At 35.6% G+C, this 16790-nt stretch overlaps 2 protein-coding genes across 2 annotated transcripts; both read right to left on the bottom strand.

Moving 5' to 3' along the window:
• Positions 1-1358: 1358 nt before the first annotated feature.
• LOC142855769 (taste receptor type 2 member 125-like) lies at positions 1359-2297 on the bottom strand. The gene has a single exon (XM_075982180.1). The coding sequence runs from the start codon at positions 2295-2297 to the stop codon at positions 1359-1361; it is 939 nt and encodes a 312-aa protein (XP_075838295.1).
• A 10528-nt stretch (positions 2298-12825) lies between these two features.
• Positions 12826-13764, bottom strand: LOC142855768 (taste receptor type 2 member 125-like). The gene has a single exon (XM_075982179.1). It carries the CDS (start codon positions 13762-13764, stop codon positions 12826-12828), a length of 939 nt encoding a protein of 312 aa, XP_075838294.1.
• Positions 13765-16790: the final 3026 nt, after the last annotated feature.

The raw sequence follows: 16790 nt of genomic DNA, 5'->3' as shown, positions 1-16790 counted from the left end.
TCATTATAAGGATAATTTTAAAGAATTTTTATGTCATAAATAAAGCTAGTATTTCACTTGCCAGTGAAGCAGTAAGAAATATTCTGCCTGGTTCCATGATCTGTCAGTTAGCTCTTTGAACACTGAAATTATTATTTCTGCAATACCAAGTCATTAGCATAATTTTATCACATTTCATTATGAAGCCAACATTACAAGATGAAAATTGTCATAATTAAAAGGAAGAAGAAATATGATTATAATTACTTGTAGATTATATGAACAAGAAAGAGTGAGCTTGACATTGAACATTCACATGACACTTTCATAAAGCACCTAGCAGTTGGTCCAAAAAAAATGAAATCTCCATATATGCAATACTAGGTCCTAAATTTTTGCTATATTAGGTCTCAATTTCTCCATATGAAAACTGACTTTGCACTGCTGAGCTTTGTAATATGCATAAATACTTGAGTTGGTGCCACATATATGACATCATCTGTCTATCAAGTGCCTATTAAATAATCAGTTTTATATTTTATAGTGTCTAGTTTCCATTAAAATGGTGACTTATTTCGATATGTACATTATATTCCCAATAATGTTATGATCCATTTTTTTCATTATGAAACTAACACCCATAGTGTAATTGACTAAAATGCCACCATGATTCTGATAAAACCTAAGAAACATATTATTTGTAAGTCCATATAGAAAATTTTATGACAAATTCAGCAATTTTCCTATATTAGAAATTATTTTATGTATTAATTCATCAATTTTATTTTAATTGTTCACAAGTGTATATATTTACTTGTTCTTTTATTATTGCATCATTATTTATATGTATTTGTATGTGAGTTTGCTTGTCCACACATGTCTGTGTGTTTAGAGGCATTCACTGGATGTCTACTTCTATTAATTAAACCTTATATTCTGGATATAGTGACTCACATTTAAAACTGGAGTTTGCTGTTTCAGCTAGACTGATCAGCCAGTTATCATCAGTGTCTGTCTGCTTGATCCCTAAGTGCCAGGCTATGTCTAACTTTTGATTGCACCTCAAGTCTTCAGGACTAAACAATAAAATATAAAATACATAATGAGCTCTTTCTAAAGACAGTAGCTGTATTTCTGTAGTATAAAATGGTCATTTAAAAAATCAAATAATTTGATACCACTGAAATTATATTACTTAGCATACGCTTACATGTATATGTTTCATATTCTTATTCTTCTCAAAGTTGTTTTTAGTTTGTATAGCACTTATATTTTAGAGAATGCAAATATATTTTTGTAACATGTACATTGAAAATAAAGAATAATTTCTTATAAAATAATCCTCATTAAAATTATGCAAAATTATCCCATCTATTGTGTCAGAGACACAAGAGTCCACATCCTTGGATCTTGCACCTTAACACGGACAGTACCAGAAGAGAGGTCTGCCTCAGCTTACTGTTTCCCATAATCAGGACAAACGAATGAAGTGATGGAAAAGCAATTATACCAACAGGGCAAAAATATTTGAAAAGTATTTCTTCTCCAAACTCATAGCTCCAAAGATGTACAAAAAGAGAGAAAGTAAAAATTACATACAGCAGGAGGAAGGCAAACACAGTTTTCAAAGCTTTGATGTGAGCTGTGCCGCTGACGTCTCGGGAGCTTTTGGCAATGTGCTTTATCTTCTTCAGATGCTTCCACAGGGAGAAGATAAGCAGAAAAAACATTGTCATGGACACAGTAAAAGGTGTTAATATTACCATACTATTTGTTAATACAAGAAGTTTGGGAATGTGTGTAAAATGTTTTAGTTTGTCGGTGTAAGATACATTTGTTTGGAACTTATTCATCCACATATCTATGTGGATGTTTGACACTAAAATATTTAAAAACAAGAGAAGCAGAGACATCAACAATGCCACTGAAACCACCTTTGTAAATCTCCGCCTTAGGTAGAGGAAAATAGAGTTAGAAAAATTGGCTACCTTGAGAAAATAAAGGATGCTGAGAATGGTGGCCAGCCAGATGCTAAAATGTTGAGAAATTACCCAGATAAGATTAGCCAGTCTTACTGTTTTCATAGTCACTTCTGCATCTGGGTACAATGAAAATATGGATACCACAATGTACAGTGACCACAGCGCAGTGATCCTGGAGATGGCCAGAGCAGTGAGGATCTGATCCACTGAAGAGATCTTTCTTCTCTTGACCCAGTCCATGATGTTCACCAGTGCTATGAATCCATTCCCCAAAATCCCAGTTATGAATTCCACATTGAGCATTGTTGCAGATAGCACTTGTATGGCAGCACTCATTATCTATAAGAGAATGTTCTGATTCTTAAAGTCACTGAAGAATAGACGTTAATGCAATTATTTTGAATGCCTTGCCTCTACAATTTTTAAAACTGTACAGCGTATACACCTATTTTAGGTTTCGTATGCAATAATGAACAAACAAAACAAACAGGCTCTGTTAGCTTCATGAAAGCATTGCATATTCTAAGTCAAGTTGAGCTCCATCCAGATGCTTTGTTTCATAGCAGCCCAGAGTCTTTTTAAATAATGATAAAGGACATGTTAACATGCAAATTTATATGCATTTATTTGCATTATCTATATTAATTTGCATTTCATATTCTAATCTTATAACTTGCAGTCTGAGGAAGCACCATTGAAAAAACTCTAAGTCATGTAGGAAGAAACTATAATTCAAACCAGCATAAAGTATCTCTTAAATAATGGTGATATCTCAACACTTCAAATTAGGACTCTAGAGAGACATATGCTCATATTGTCCAAACTATAAGTCATCTCATAACTTGATGTGGATGATTAGTCCTTTAATATTTAATAACAAGAGTAACTACTACACCAATTATTCTGACAAACACACATCACACATTTATTTATAAGTAATTTTACACTTCAGTATCATAGACTTTACACTTATTCGGCATTTCTTATTCTGGTAGATCATTCTTTACATCAAGATATTCATGATGTTAAAAACTAGTTCCAAGTGAACAAAACGTAATAAATATAGTGATTTGGTAAACTTAGGTAAATTTTTCCTTTGCATATGAAAAATAGTACATATCTATCTGAACCTCTGAAGCAGTCACTAGATTGAGGGGGCTCAGGCAAACAGTAAGCGTGCTCCTCACCCTTTGCCTGTTCTTCACTTAATAGAGCAAATTTCTTGGGAGCATCAATGTCCATAATTTGTCTTTCTTTACATCCCGCCATTATTTGCTTTATGGTCAACTAAAAACATCTGCCAAACTCTCTGCTTGAGATATAAAATAAACAACATGAGGCCATAAAAGCTGAAGAGAACACAAGAAAATAATGAAACAATTCAGGAACATCTACTAAACAAAAGATGCATCATTGACTTCATGTGATGTCAGAAAGGATCTAGGGTATTATTGTGTATAAATTTTGCACCCTTTGTGGTCTCTGAAGGAACAATGAGCAAAGGAAATCAACATGAACTGTCTGGAAAGTAAGGTAGGCCAATATGAAACGTATTTTGGAAATTTCAGAAACATAATTGTAGTATCTTCTTAGAAACTGATAATTCTCTTGATTTAGGGGAAGAGAAAAGGCAAAAGAGAAAAAAATATATAAGAACTGTGGATGTGTGATTGTAGAGAAGTAGCAAAGTGACAAACTTGTGAATCCAGGCGACTGAGAGTAGTATTGCTCTTCCTGTTCCTGTACTTTACACAGGGTTGAACAACAGCTCCTTGTCTGGTTGATCTTCCAGACAAGGTGAGAACAATATAAACACTTCATCCTAAAAGCGCAATGGAAAATTACTTCATCAGTGATTACAGGATCAATACTCAATTCCTTGTAAATTCTAATTTATACATATTTAGAAAGTACCACATTTCATCTTAATGTTTCATTCACATTTCATATGCTGACAATATTGAGTTTATATAATCTAAAGATTTTATATCTCTCTCCATAAAGTACTACAGCTGTATAATCTCAAACTCACACACTTTAATTACCTAAATGGGGCAATATAAATACATGGTTATCAGTATTCATTCAATAGGAACCCAAATGACCTACTTCAATGGTGGTATGAATAGGACACCACTTCCTAAAAATTTTCAGTTATTTTTTTTTTGATAAGAGTAGTTGATGAGAATGGGCTGTGACCTGCTCTGCATTACTCCCAGTAAACACAGATGTTTTGGGGTGTGCCTTACCCTAATTTACTTGACTGGGCAATGTATTGCTTTATTCTATTTCTGGGAATGGTGAAGCAGAATGACTGAAACTTTTTTTCAAGCAAGCAACCACTTTTATTCTCAGCAATGTATCATAAATGAAAACTGATTGCATTAAGAAAGTGTTACCACTTTTGAACTAATCATGTGAAATCAGAAAAATATGGACGGATGGATAGATATATCAGAATTATCTCAGGAAAGTGGGCCTATGAGCTTATCAAACATAGTTGATTAAGGACTGATGTAACTTTAATAATTGAAGAAGAAAGAAAGCCAAAACTCTGGGCCATTTCTTGGCATCAAGGCAATACAGAGGACCAGAAGGTTGGAATACTGAACTGAATTCAGCAACAGGGACACAACGCATGCTGACGTGGCTCATGGGAGAAGATGACCACGCTCTGTTGTGTTAGTGTGTGCCACAATTTCCTCTTCAATGGAAAAGATTTCTCTTTGAAATGTCAGGGAGAGAAATTGGGGTTCAACCAGAAGAACTGAAAAGCAAAAAAGTCAGCCACTGGCTCTTACTTTGTCATCAGCCTAAAAATGGTGATCCTGTCTCCAGGAATCTCAGAATGAGGCTGTGTCTGAGAGATGTTGCTCCCATTTATAATCCTCTCTAGGGCTTGGATTAAAGATGTACACCACTGTGATCAAAGCCATACACTGCCTGGTTTCTACAGCAATCTGGTATGGCTACTGGGATAAAAGTGTGCATTATTGCTGCATGGTCTATAAAGCTGGCCAGTATGACTATTTTACTTTTCTGATCTTCAGGCAAGTTTTATTTATTAAAATACAAATGAAATGCTGATACACTGTATGAGAGTTAAAGTCACTGAAGGTTTTTTCTAGCTATAAGAGCTAGAAAACTTGTGACAGTTTTATCCTCATAAATCCAGCTACTATTACAGACCATGGGTACAATTGAGTCACACAAGGAATACACAAATTGGCAATGAACTATGCAAATCCCCATATTCTAAAACAGCCTGTTCCTTTAGTCGATACCTTGTGTGATCTAGATTATCCCTCTGATTAGACTAGACTGGAAATATTTTTTTTAAGCATCAGAACTTACTTTTCTAAATGATAATCCCATCCCTTATGTATAAAAGACTTGGATTCACGCTTATAGGTATTTAGGTAGTGATTGTTTCATGAAGGCTTTAACCTAATTAATGCATCAATCCTCTGATAGACTCCTAATTGAATATATAAGTAGAAAGTGGGAGATACTATCGAAGGTAGATCCTGATTAATTGGAAGAAGTGAAATGATGGGAACCTGCATGCATAAATCGTATCTCCAGTCCCTTTCTGTCTCTTTCTACTTCTTGATTGATAAAAAGAAAGGAACCCCTCCTGTCATACTGATCTCCTGATAGTCTGCCTTACCTTGGGACCAAAGCAACCATATAGAGCCAGACAAGCATATATAACCTTCTGAATCCAGGAGCCAGAAGAAATCTTTGTTTAAGTTGTCTATGGCTCAGTGGCCATCACTGAAGAAGAGGGATTAAAAATCATAAATCTAAAAGGCACTGAATAACTATAAGTAAATGTCTGCATCCAGCAGGGCAACTCCTCATATTAAATCACAGCATATTCAAAATTTATGTAAGCTCACACCAAACCAATCTCATCAGAGAGACTCCAGTTAGACAATTTTACTGTAGAGTAATGGAAATTGTTAACTTCTAGTGGAGAAAGAAATAGTTTCTTTAGGAGTAAAGCCCATGATAACGTGGTCATGCTCCAGGGGAAGACCACACATTGATGATGCACAATTAATTAAAAACTCAAAGACAGATATTGGAATTCAATCTGAAGACCAGAAAAGCAAAGCAGTTATCCACTGACTGGCTGTTATCTCAACCTCAGGCTGAAAATGGTGATTCTGTCTTTAGTAACCCTCAGAATGAGACTGAGACTGAAAGCTGTATCCTCTTGTATTATAATCCCCTCTAGTTCTGAGATTAAGGGCATATGCCACTACTGCCTGGTTTCTATCAAGCTAGAGTGGCTACTGGGATTAAAGTTGTGTATCATTGCTGCCTTGTCTGTAAGGCTGGCCAATGTGGCTGTTTTAGTTTTCTGATCCTCAGGCAAGCTTTATTTATTAAAATACAAATGAAATGACACTACACTTCTCCCTTTTGTCTAAAATAAAAGGAAGGCTATAACTAATATAAGAAAAACTATATACAATAAGTACAATAACTATATATTATACAGGCAATCAATAAATATATCAGCAATTCAAATGATTGGACAAATTCAGAGTAAATACTCCATATCTCTCTATTTTGGTGAGTCCAAGTCTTGTACCTAATTTACTTTCTATAATAACTTGCTCTTTGCATTAGATAAACAAAGAAAACTTTGACTATCTAGTCTTCAACACCCTCAGAAACAAAAGAAGAAAATAATATTACCTGAGTAATCAGGATATGTAAGCAAGTGACTTTCAAAAAAAATGCGATATAGATAGAAACAGCTGGTTGCCTGAGTAGTCACCCAGATTTCCTCTGCAACATATTGGAATCCATCTTTTCAGACTACAGGCCTACCATATCCAACAGACGTTTTTTTGAAGCAGGGTATTCTGATGGCTGTCCCTCCTTGTCTTGACGATATTTAGCAGTCACTTTCTTTTGGGTCTTGCTTGTCTAATTAGGACAGCATATTGTCAGCAGTTGAGGAAGGAATATTTTCTTACCCAGTGGCTTAATTTTGCCTCAAAAGAACGTATACTCCTTATGGAGTTTCTTTGACACCCATTATGTTCTGTGAAGTAGATTGGTGCCTTCCAGGAGCAGACATGTCTCATTGTCATAAAAAAGCAGAACCTAAGTTATTAAACATCGTAAATGCTATGTTCTTTAGATCTCTGAAGTATCCTAAGATGACCTATCTTAAGTGACTACAAGTTCACTTATAACAGGTGACTATTTGATAACCTACATCTCCTTATGATCCTAAACAAAGGTAATAATAATTTCCAAGGACTAAAACTTTGCATTACATACTATACCTGAAAAAAAATATGATTTAAATTTTGAGGCTAAGGCATTTTTAAAATATGTAGGTTGGATTAATCCAGCAGCATTTATAATCAAATGTCTTTTAGTAGCTGTTGCTCCTTCCTTACCAGTAAAACAGTTCAAAATCAATACAATGACATAAAGTATCCAGATTCACTGTGTACTTTCCATCTTTAATCTTTACATAGAAGCTAAGCCAGAGCGGATGGGAGATGGGAATGCTAGTTCTTCTTCCAAACCCAGGAAGCAAAGTTTGTGTTCCAATTTCTAGAACAAAAATGCCAATTCAAGCTCTGGCCTGGGCTGGTGGCTAAAATGCCTCATGCAAATGGCATTTTTGTAAATTGGTACCCCAAAAGTTGGGCACCAAATGGTGCCTGATCCTGCCTTCTGGAAGCCTCAGAATGAAACTGAAACTAAAAGCTATCTCCTTTTGTTTTATAACCCTCTCTAGTTTTGGGATATAAGGAATGCACCACTGTCATCTGGTTTCTAATTCAAGCTAGTGTAGCTACTGGGATTAAAGGTATGTGTCATTGCTGTCTAATCTGTAAGGCTGGCCAATGTGGCTTTTTTGCTCTTCTGACACTCTGGCAAGTTTTATTTATTAAAATACAAATGAAATGCCACTACACACACAAAAATGTTTTGGCAGTAAAAATGTTTCTTTATTGGTTTAGGATGGAAAAAAGACACAAAGGTGGATGGGTAGTTAAGGGGGTTGAGTCTGGGAAAAACTAGATTATGGTATACGAATATAATCAGAATACTTTGTATGAAATTTAAATCTCTTAGTAAAAAATGGAAACTAAAGCTAGATGAAAATATGGCATCCAGTATTATATATATATATATATATGTATATATAGCTTAAATTATATATATAAAAGAACCAATCTTTTACTGTGACAGTGTCAACATGTACACAGTGTGCAGTTGGTATAGGAGGTCCTTCTGTCTATGTGTTGCTTTCATTGGCTGAATAAAGAAACTGCCTAGGCCTTTTGATAGGGCAGAACTTAGAGAAGGACAGAACTGAATTCTGGGAGGAAGAAGGCAGAGTCAGAGAGCTGCCATGGAGCCTCCAGGTCAGACATACTGAATCTTTCTCCGTAAGCCATCACCTCATGGTGATACACAGATTATTAGAAATAGATTGAATCAGGATGTGAGAGTTAGCCAATAAGAGGCTAGAGATAATGGGCCAGGCACTAATTTATTTAATACAGTTTCTGTGTGGTTATTTCCGGGGTTAAGCTAGCTGAGTGCCTGGGACCAAAAGCACTCTGCTCCTCTTACTACAGATTGGCACTCCAACGTGATGGACTAAATCCACTTAAAACCTTGAGAGAGCTTAATTCTAGACATGCAGAAAAAAACAGAGTTTGCTATTCGCTGGGGCATGCCCCAGAGAGATTTCCTGACTCAACAATAACAGAAAAAAAGCTTCACCAGTTTAAAATGAGGCTTCCTGGGCTGTGCCCTCAGTAAAAACACGAGCTATTAAGCATTTCAATGACATTTGTAGGCCCTAGTGTTTCTTCTGTGCCCACTCAGGGTTTGGAGGGAAGTATCTGAGATCATGCCTGTGACTCAGTTCTTCCTGCCTGGGCAGTCAGTGGGATCAGGCTTGGGCAGGCAGGAGAGCATGGCAGATTCCCACTGCCATACACAGAGATGTTTCCAGGCTGCCCAGTGCTCTGTGTGGCAGATTTGACTGTAAGTAAGATAAAAATAGTGTATGTGCTCCACGCTCATTCTCAGAGTTAAAGTGCTGAGTGTGGCTCTTACCTGATGGCCCTAGAACTAGCAGAAATGGTATGTTCACCATTTTGAAATTGGAGAAAGGTGGAGCTAACACCCAGAGCAGCTGCAACCAAGCTGCTTAGCATTTTAAAAGCTCTTCAAGACAGTAAAGAATTAAAAGCAATCTAATAGGACAGATTCAGACATAAAAAAAACCTCTAAATGGGTCATACTGTTAGATAAACATACATAGGCTTGAGAGAGAGAAGAAAAAGAGTAGAGAAAGTCATAAATTAAAGTTAATGCTTTAAAAAAGGGTAATCTTTAAAGAGACAAAATATAGATAATCATAGATTAAAGGAAGTAAAAAATGATAAGCCATGTAAAAATGGAAAATTCACAGAGAGTCTGGATTCTGTATATTATTGTGTTTTCTTTAAATTTTTTATTTGCATTTTTAATTTAAAGAAGTGATTTCACTAGGAAAACTACTTTTTTAGGGCTAAATATTTTTTTGTTTATCTTATCATTTAGTTGTTGCAAAAAAAATTTCCCATTTCCCAGCCCCTCCTGACACACATCTCCCCCTCCTCCCACTCCCCCCCCTTCAACTCCCCCCACTCCATTCCCCCTCCCTCTCGAGAATGAAGAGCAGTCCATATTCCCTGCCCTGCGGGAAGTCCAAGGTCCTCCCACTTCTATCCAGGACCAGGAGGGTGAGCATCCAAACAGGCTAGGCTCCCACAAAGCCAGTTCATGTATTAGGATCGAAACCTAGTGCCATTGTCCTTGGCTTCTCATCAGCCTTCGTTGTCCACCACGTTCAGAAAATCCGGTTTCATCCCATGTTTATTCAGTCCCAGTCCCGCTGGCCTTGGTGAGCTCCCAATAGATCAGTTCCACTGTCACAGTGGGTGGGTGTACCCCTCGTGGTCCTGACTTCCTTGCTCATGTTCTCCCTCCTTCTGCTCCTCATTTGGATCTTAAGAGCTCAATCCGGTGCTCCAATTTGGGTCTCTGTCTCTATCTCTATCCATTGCCAGATGAAGGTTCTAAGGTGATATGCAAGATATTCATCAGTATGGTTATAGGATAGGGTCGTTTCAGGTTCCCTCTCCTCAGTTGCTCAAGGTACTAGCTGGGACATCTCCCTGGACACCTGAGAGCCCCTCTAGAGTCCAAAAGGATCTAACTACAGAGACATACCTCATTGTGTGGGCTGCTAAGCTAAACTAGGATGTATATTATGAAGGTATTATGACTAGCTATTGCAGGGAGAATGCTTGTGTAGGATATTGTACACGTCACTTTAAAAACATATTTTAATAAATTCCTAGAGAACTTCAAACATTGTCTTTGAATCATAGTCATCCCATCTCCCAGGTCTTCCAAAAACCATTCTCTACTCAATACCCAATTTTTTAATCTTTTTACATTATTTTATTTTAATTTTTTTTTACTCATTTTACATAACAACCACGGTTACCTCTCTCTCCCCTCTTTCCACTCCTCTCTAACTCCCTCTTAACCCATCCCCCACCCACTCCTCAGAAAGGGAAAGGCTTTCCATGGGAATCAACAATCCTGGGACATTAAGTTGAGGAAGGACAAACCTTACCTCCCTGCATGAAGATTGAGAAAGCCATTTCAATGTTTAGGACTGGCCTGAACAAAATTACCTCTTGCCAGGATAGGTGTGCGGGAATTGAAGAAATATAAGTAAAGAATATAAAGACACAAAAAATAACAAGACAGAAAACATAAAATAATACCAAGAGGGTATTACAGTGATTACTGAAATCCTGAAATCCACACACATTTATTTTTTAACAGCCAAACATAAGCCAAGGGAAGGGGAAGTAACAAAAGGCTTTATCAACATTATAAAAGGAATAACTCTCACAGTCAATCGCTTTATCACTCTGAGACATCAATCATTAACATTCTGTTGTCTAGATAGCAAAGGTCTCTAGATCAAGTCACTTATGCTGAAGACCACCCCTTCCAAGGTGACCTCATAGTTACAAAAGAAGAATCAGAAATATGTTTGCATGTCCTGACCATCTGTCTGAATAGTGTGGACTTTTCTTAATTTCAAAAGAACCAAGCAATCACATCTTTAGTTGTCATGTACAACTATGCTTGTCAATCTTCAAACTCTGTGACCATCAGACAAGGTGGAAATGGACCTTCATTTTTCAGCCTCCACATCCAACCATAGGGAATGGGCTTAAAAAGCTAGCTCATGAATAGGAATAGATCCTTGTCTCACTGCTAGGGGCTGCTCAAACAGAACCCATCTAGGCTCATTAATATAAATAAATAAATAAACAATAGTATACATTTGAGAATTGTAACATATTTTATGAGAAAAAAATCTAAATTGATTCACTGTGAAGATAATTTTAAAGAATTTATGTTAGATGAAGCTAGTATTTTACCTCATACTGAAGCACTAAGGAATATTCTGTCTGGTTCCATGATCTAACAGTTAGTACTCTGGACTCTGAAATTACTCCTACTTCTGCAATAGCAAGTCATTAAAATTATTTCATTACATTTCAATATGAGGCCAACAACAAAAATAAAATTGTCATAATTAAAAGGAAGAAAAAATATAATGATTATAATTAACTGCAGATTATAGGAACAAGAAACAGTGAGGTTGACATAGGAAATTCAAGTGACACATCTATAAAACGTCTGGCTTAAAGTTCAGAAAACAAATGTAACCCCCATATTTCTATATATGAGTTACTAGGTTCTAAACCTTTGCTACATTATAAGATCTCAGTTTCTCCATATGAAAACTGACATTGCACTGGTGAACTCTGTATATGCATAAATCCTTAGGTTTCGGTCACATATATGACACCATCTGTCTAGTAAGTGCCTTTATAACACGTCAATATTTAATTTTATGTTGTCTAGTTTTCATTAAAATGGTGACTTGCTTCCAATTATAAATATATATTCCCAATATTCTTATACAAGATCCATTGTTTTTTATTGTGAAACTAACACCCATAGAGTAACTGATTAAAATGTCAACGTGAATCTGAGAATATCTAAAAAACATTTGATTTGTAAGACTATACAGAAAACTTTATAAGAACTTAAGCAACTTTTCTAGATTTCAAATAATTTTATAGCTATAAAATTCATCGATTTTATTTTTACTGTTTTATAGGTGTGTTGATTTACTTGTAATTTTATTTTATTATATCATTATTTATATGTATGTGTGTCATGCATATGTATGTGGGTGTCCTTGTTTGCACATGTCTTTGTGTTTAGAGGTGTACACAGGATGTCTACTTCTAAAATTAAACATTATTTTCTTAATATAGGATCTCTCATTTAAAACTGGAGTTTGCTGTTTCAGCTAGACTGCTCAGTAAGATATCTCAGGACCTGCCTTATTCGATTTCTAGGTGCTGGGCTGTGCCTGACCTTTAGTTGTGTACTACGGAGTTGACCTCAGATTTTTCTGCTTAAACAGCTAAAATGAAAAGCATTATGAATGAACTATTTTCATAGACAATATTTGTATTTCTATATAATTAATTAATCATTTTAAAATCTCAAATATTTTACAGCCATTGAAATTTTATTACTAAAATATTCTTACATATAGATGTTTCATATTCTCATTCTTCTCAAAATTGTTTACTGTTTCTATAGCACTTACTTCTTACAGAACGCAAATATATTTACAACATACACATTGAAATGAAGAGTAATTTCTTATGAAGCAATCATTATTGAAATTATGCAAAATTATTTCCCCACTAGTATGTCAGAGACACAAGGGTACACATCTTTGGATCTTGCACCATAACACGGACAGTACCAGAAGAGAGGTCTGCCTCAGCTTGCTGTTTCCCATAATCAGGACACACGAATGAAGTGATGGAAAAGAAATTATACCAACAGCGTAAAAATATTGGAAAATTTTTTTCTCTTTAAAGTCATAGCTCCAAAGTTGTACAAAAAGAGAGAAAGTAAAAATTACATACAGCAGGAGGAAGGCAAACACAGTTTTCAAGGCTGTGATGTGAGCTGTGGTGCTGGCATCTCGGGAGCTTTTGGCAATGTGCTTTATCTTCTTCAGATGTTTCCACAGGGAGAAGATGAGCAGAAAAAACATTGTTGTGGATACAGTGAAAGGTATTAATGTGAACATGATATTTGTTAATACAAGAAGCCTAGGTATTTCTGTAAAATTCTTTAATTTACAGCTGTAAGATACATTTGTTTTCAAATGATCCATCCAAATATGTATGTGTATGTTGGTAACTAAAATATTTACAAACAAGAGGAACAGAGAAACCAGCAATGTCACTGAAACCACCTTTGTAAGTCTCCACCTTAGGTAGAGAAAAATAGAGTAAGAAAAATTGGCTATCTTGAGAAAATAAAAGATGCTGAGAATGGTGGCCAGCCAGATGCTAAAATGGTTAGAAATTACCCAGATAAGATTATTAATTCTTACTCTTTTCATAGTCACTTCTGCATCATGGTACATTGAAAATATTGATACAATTATGTACGCTGTCCACAGCACAATGGTCCTGGAGATGGCCAGAGCAGTGAGGATCTGATCCACTGAAGAGATTTTTCTTCTTCTGACCCAGTCCATGATGTTCACCAGTACTATGAAGCCATTCCCCAAATTCCCAGTTATGAACTCCACATTGAGCATTGTTGCAAATATCACCAATGCAGCAGAACTCATTGTCTGAAGAGAATGTTTTGTTTCTTAAATTTTCTGAAGAATAGATGTTAATGCAATCATTTTGAATGTTATGCCTCAACAAATTTTAAAAATACACAGCATATACACTCATTTTAGGTTTTGTACATAATAATAAACAAACAGGCTCAGTTGGCTTCTTGAAAGCACTGCATTTTCTAAGTCAGGTTGAGCTCCTTCCAGATGCTTTGCTCCATAGCAGTCCCAGAGCCTTTTTAACTGATCATAAAGGACATGCTGAAGTTTCATATGCTAACATGCAAATTCATATAAATTTATTTGCATTATCTACATGGATTTATCTCTCATGTTTTAATCTGATAAGTTTAGTCTTTAAAAAGACCATTCAAAAACTCTATATCATGCACAAGGAAACTGTAATCCAAACAAGCATAATTATTTCTTAATTAATTTACTATGTGTTTAATTATTCATCATTTGCCAAATATACCCAGGAATTTTAAATATAACCATGAAATCTATTATGATTTAAAGTAATTTATTTGGAATGAGGAATCTACCTTTAAAAATGAACATTGTCTACAGAAGAATTGTGTATGTGTTGACATATTTCTGTTTTAATTTTGTGCTTATCAATATAATTTAATTATTTTCTCAATAACATGATATTTGACACTTTTTATAGGTCCTTTTAAGTTTTTAAAGCTATTGTGAAAACATCCAGTTTTATATGAAATATCCTAAGGAGCCTTTGTTAGTGCATAGCAGTGCTGTTAACTTAGGGATTCTATTTGATAAACTCACATTCTACTTACTTTTGGACTGCAATGTGCAATCACAAGCAAATTTACTACAAGACAAACATATCATTCTTGTCATTTTATTTAAATTTTAATACTTTTGTCTTTTTCCATTGGACTGTCAAATTTCTTTAATCCAAAGATTTCATCAATTTTGTCATCTCTATACAGGTTTATGCCTTCTACCACCAAGCATAATGTCCTGTATATATCTAACACACACACACACACACACACACACACACACACACACACAAACACACCTTTTATTGAGTTGTTCTTATTTCTGCATTTAGTTAGTACAGGGTCTAATCAGGAAGTAGCTCACACACAAATTTCAACAAGAAACTATGTGGCAAATTAGTGGCCTGCAGATTGGATTCTCAACAAAACATTTAACTACATTTTTTGTGGCTCATTTTGGAAAGCTGTGCTGTTTTCAAGAGAGTATTGTTCTAACGTAGAAAGGGGTGTGTGGGAGTGTGTATGGGTGTATGTGTGTGTGGGTGTAGGTTCCTTGTTTATGCTAAGTTTTTGAGTATACATATATAAGTGCTGTGTTGCAACATTGTGACTCCTCCATCTTCCAATCCAAGTCCACACATGAATGTTCTGCTTTACAAATTCATGACCTCATCTTAATCATTATTGTTACATATAAGCATACACATATATTTATATATTATATTATATCATATATTGCTTTAAAATATAATGTGCAATATTATGTATTACATATATGATGTATATTATCTACTAAGGGATCTGGATATAGTAGGGTATCTTCTAATGTTATAAAGTGGTAAAGAATGAAATTAGCATAGAAAGATAAAATGGGAAGGGGAATGAGAAGACAAGTTAAAGTATGATATTTATTGGGATATATACATGAAGGTCTTTTGAAATGCCCTTTGAAAAACGACTAAAGTAAATGGTTTGTGTGTGTGTGTGTATGAATTTAAGTTTACTTGCCATAGTATGACCCAACTACACATTATATTCATCGTATCAAATAAAATCTCTAGTGCCAGATATGAGTTACTTTTTTGCGTTGTTGGCCAAAGAGTTGCTATAGAACTCCTTAAACACTACAGGCTATTGTTAATGCCCTTCACTACCCTGAAGAAATTGACAAAAAGATTTCTGGGGGAATGTCTTCAGTCAATGGCCTTTGAGATGCTAGACCACTGAGCATGTCCTTGTGTACTATAAAACAGATGTACAAACATGTGTATCTCTCTTAGCTGCTGGACTCAGTTCCTATTCCTCACTCATGCAGAGGACTGTTGATCTAGCAGTCTACGCCTAAATAAAGGACCCTTTATTATACTCAAAAAAGGCAACTGGATGGGATATTGGTAGATTAGTGTGATCTTACTCACATAAATAATAATAGTGTGTAATAGGACAAATACATGTGAGCTATTATTTGTAGACAATTTATTTGGTATAGATTCTTGTGTATTGATAGAAACTAAAATTATATTTTTCTATTGAAAATGCTCCTATTTCTGTTTACAATATTTGTACACCTATGCAAAGTTATTTTGTCATATTGCATGCATGTATGTTTCTACCTCTGCTTAAGATATTTTGTATATTTATAGGATTTTAGGGTATTTTTACCATATTGCATTATATATTTCTACATCCGATCAAGATATTATACACTGTTTTTGTTTAAGGTCATTGTCCTCATTTGCTTCACAATTTTTTAAAGAGTGTTTAGCATTCTAATATAAAGCCTTCCTCTTTAAGCTATATAGGTATTGAGAATTATAAGTCAAAGTCATCCATGTTTGTCATACTTATAGATTCTTTCTTTTCTTTTTTTATTAAAAATTTCCATCTCCTCTCATTTCCCTCCCCCTCCCTCTCCTCCTCACTCTCCCCGTCCCTCTCCAGTCCAAAGAGCAGTCCAAGGTCCTCCCCCCTCCATCCAGATCTAGGAAGGCGAGCATCCAAACAGACTAGGCTCCCACAAAGCCAGTACATGCAGTAGAATCAAAACCCAGTGCCATTGTCCTTGGTTTCTCAGTCAGCCCTCATTGTCAGCCACATTCAGAGAATCTGGTTTGATCACATGCTTTATCAGTCACAGTCCAGCTGGACTTGGTGAGCTCTCATTAGATCAGCCCCACAGTCTCAGTGGGTGGGCACACCCGTCACGGTAATGACTTCTTTGCTCATGTTCTCTCTCCTTCTGCTCCTCATTTGGACCTTGGGAGCTCAGTCCAGTGCTCCAAT

This window comes from Microtus pennsylvanicus, chromosome 8 (assembly GCF_037038515.1).
Source record: "Microtus pennsylvanicus isolate mMicPen1 chromosome 8, mMicPen1.hap1, whole genome shotgun sequence".
Lineage (NCBI taxonomy): Eukaryota > Metazoa > Chordata > Mammalia > Rodentia > Cricetidae > Microtus > Microtus pennsylvanicus.
The sequence above is the reverse complement of the archived record's forward strand: the minus strand, read 5'-3'. Positions and strand labels throughout refer to the sequence as shown.

What these genes read in the sequence shown, in the direction of transcription:
- LOC142855769 (XM_075982180.1), bottom strand. Translation starts at nt 2,297, where the DNA reads ATGAGTGCTGCCATACAAGTGCTATCTGCAACAATGCTCAATGTGGAA.
- LOC142855768 (XM_075982179.1), bottom strand. Translation starts at nt 13,764, where the DNA reads ATGAGTTCTGCTGCATTGGTGATATTTGCAACAATGCTCAATGTGGAG.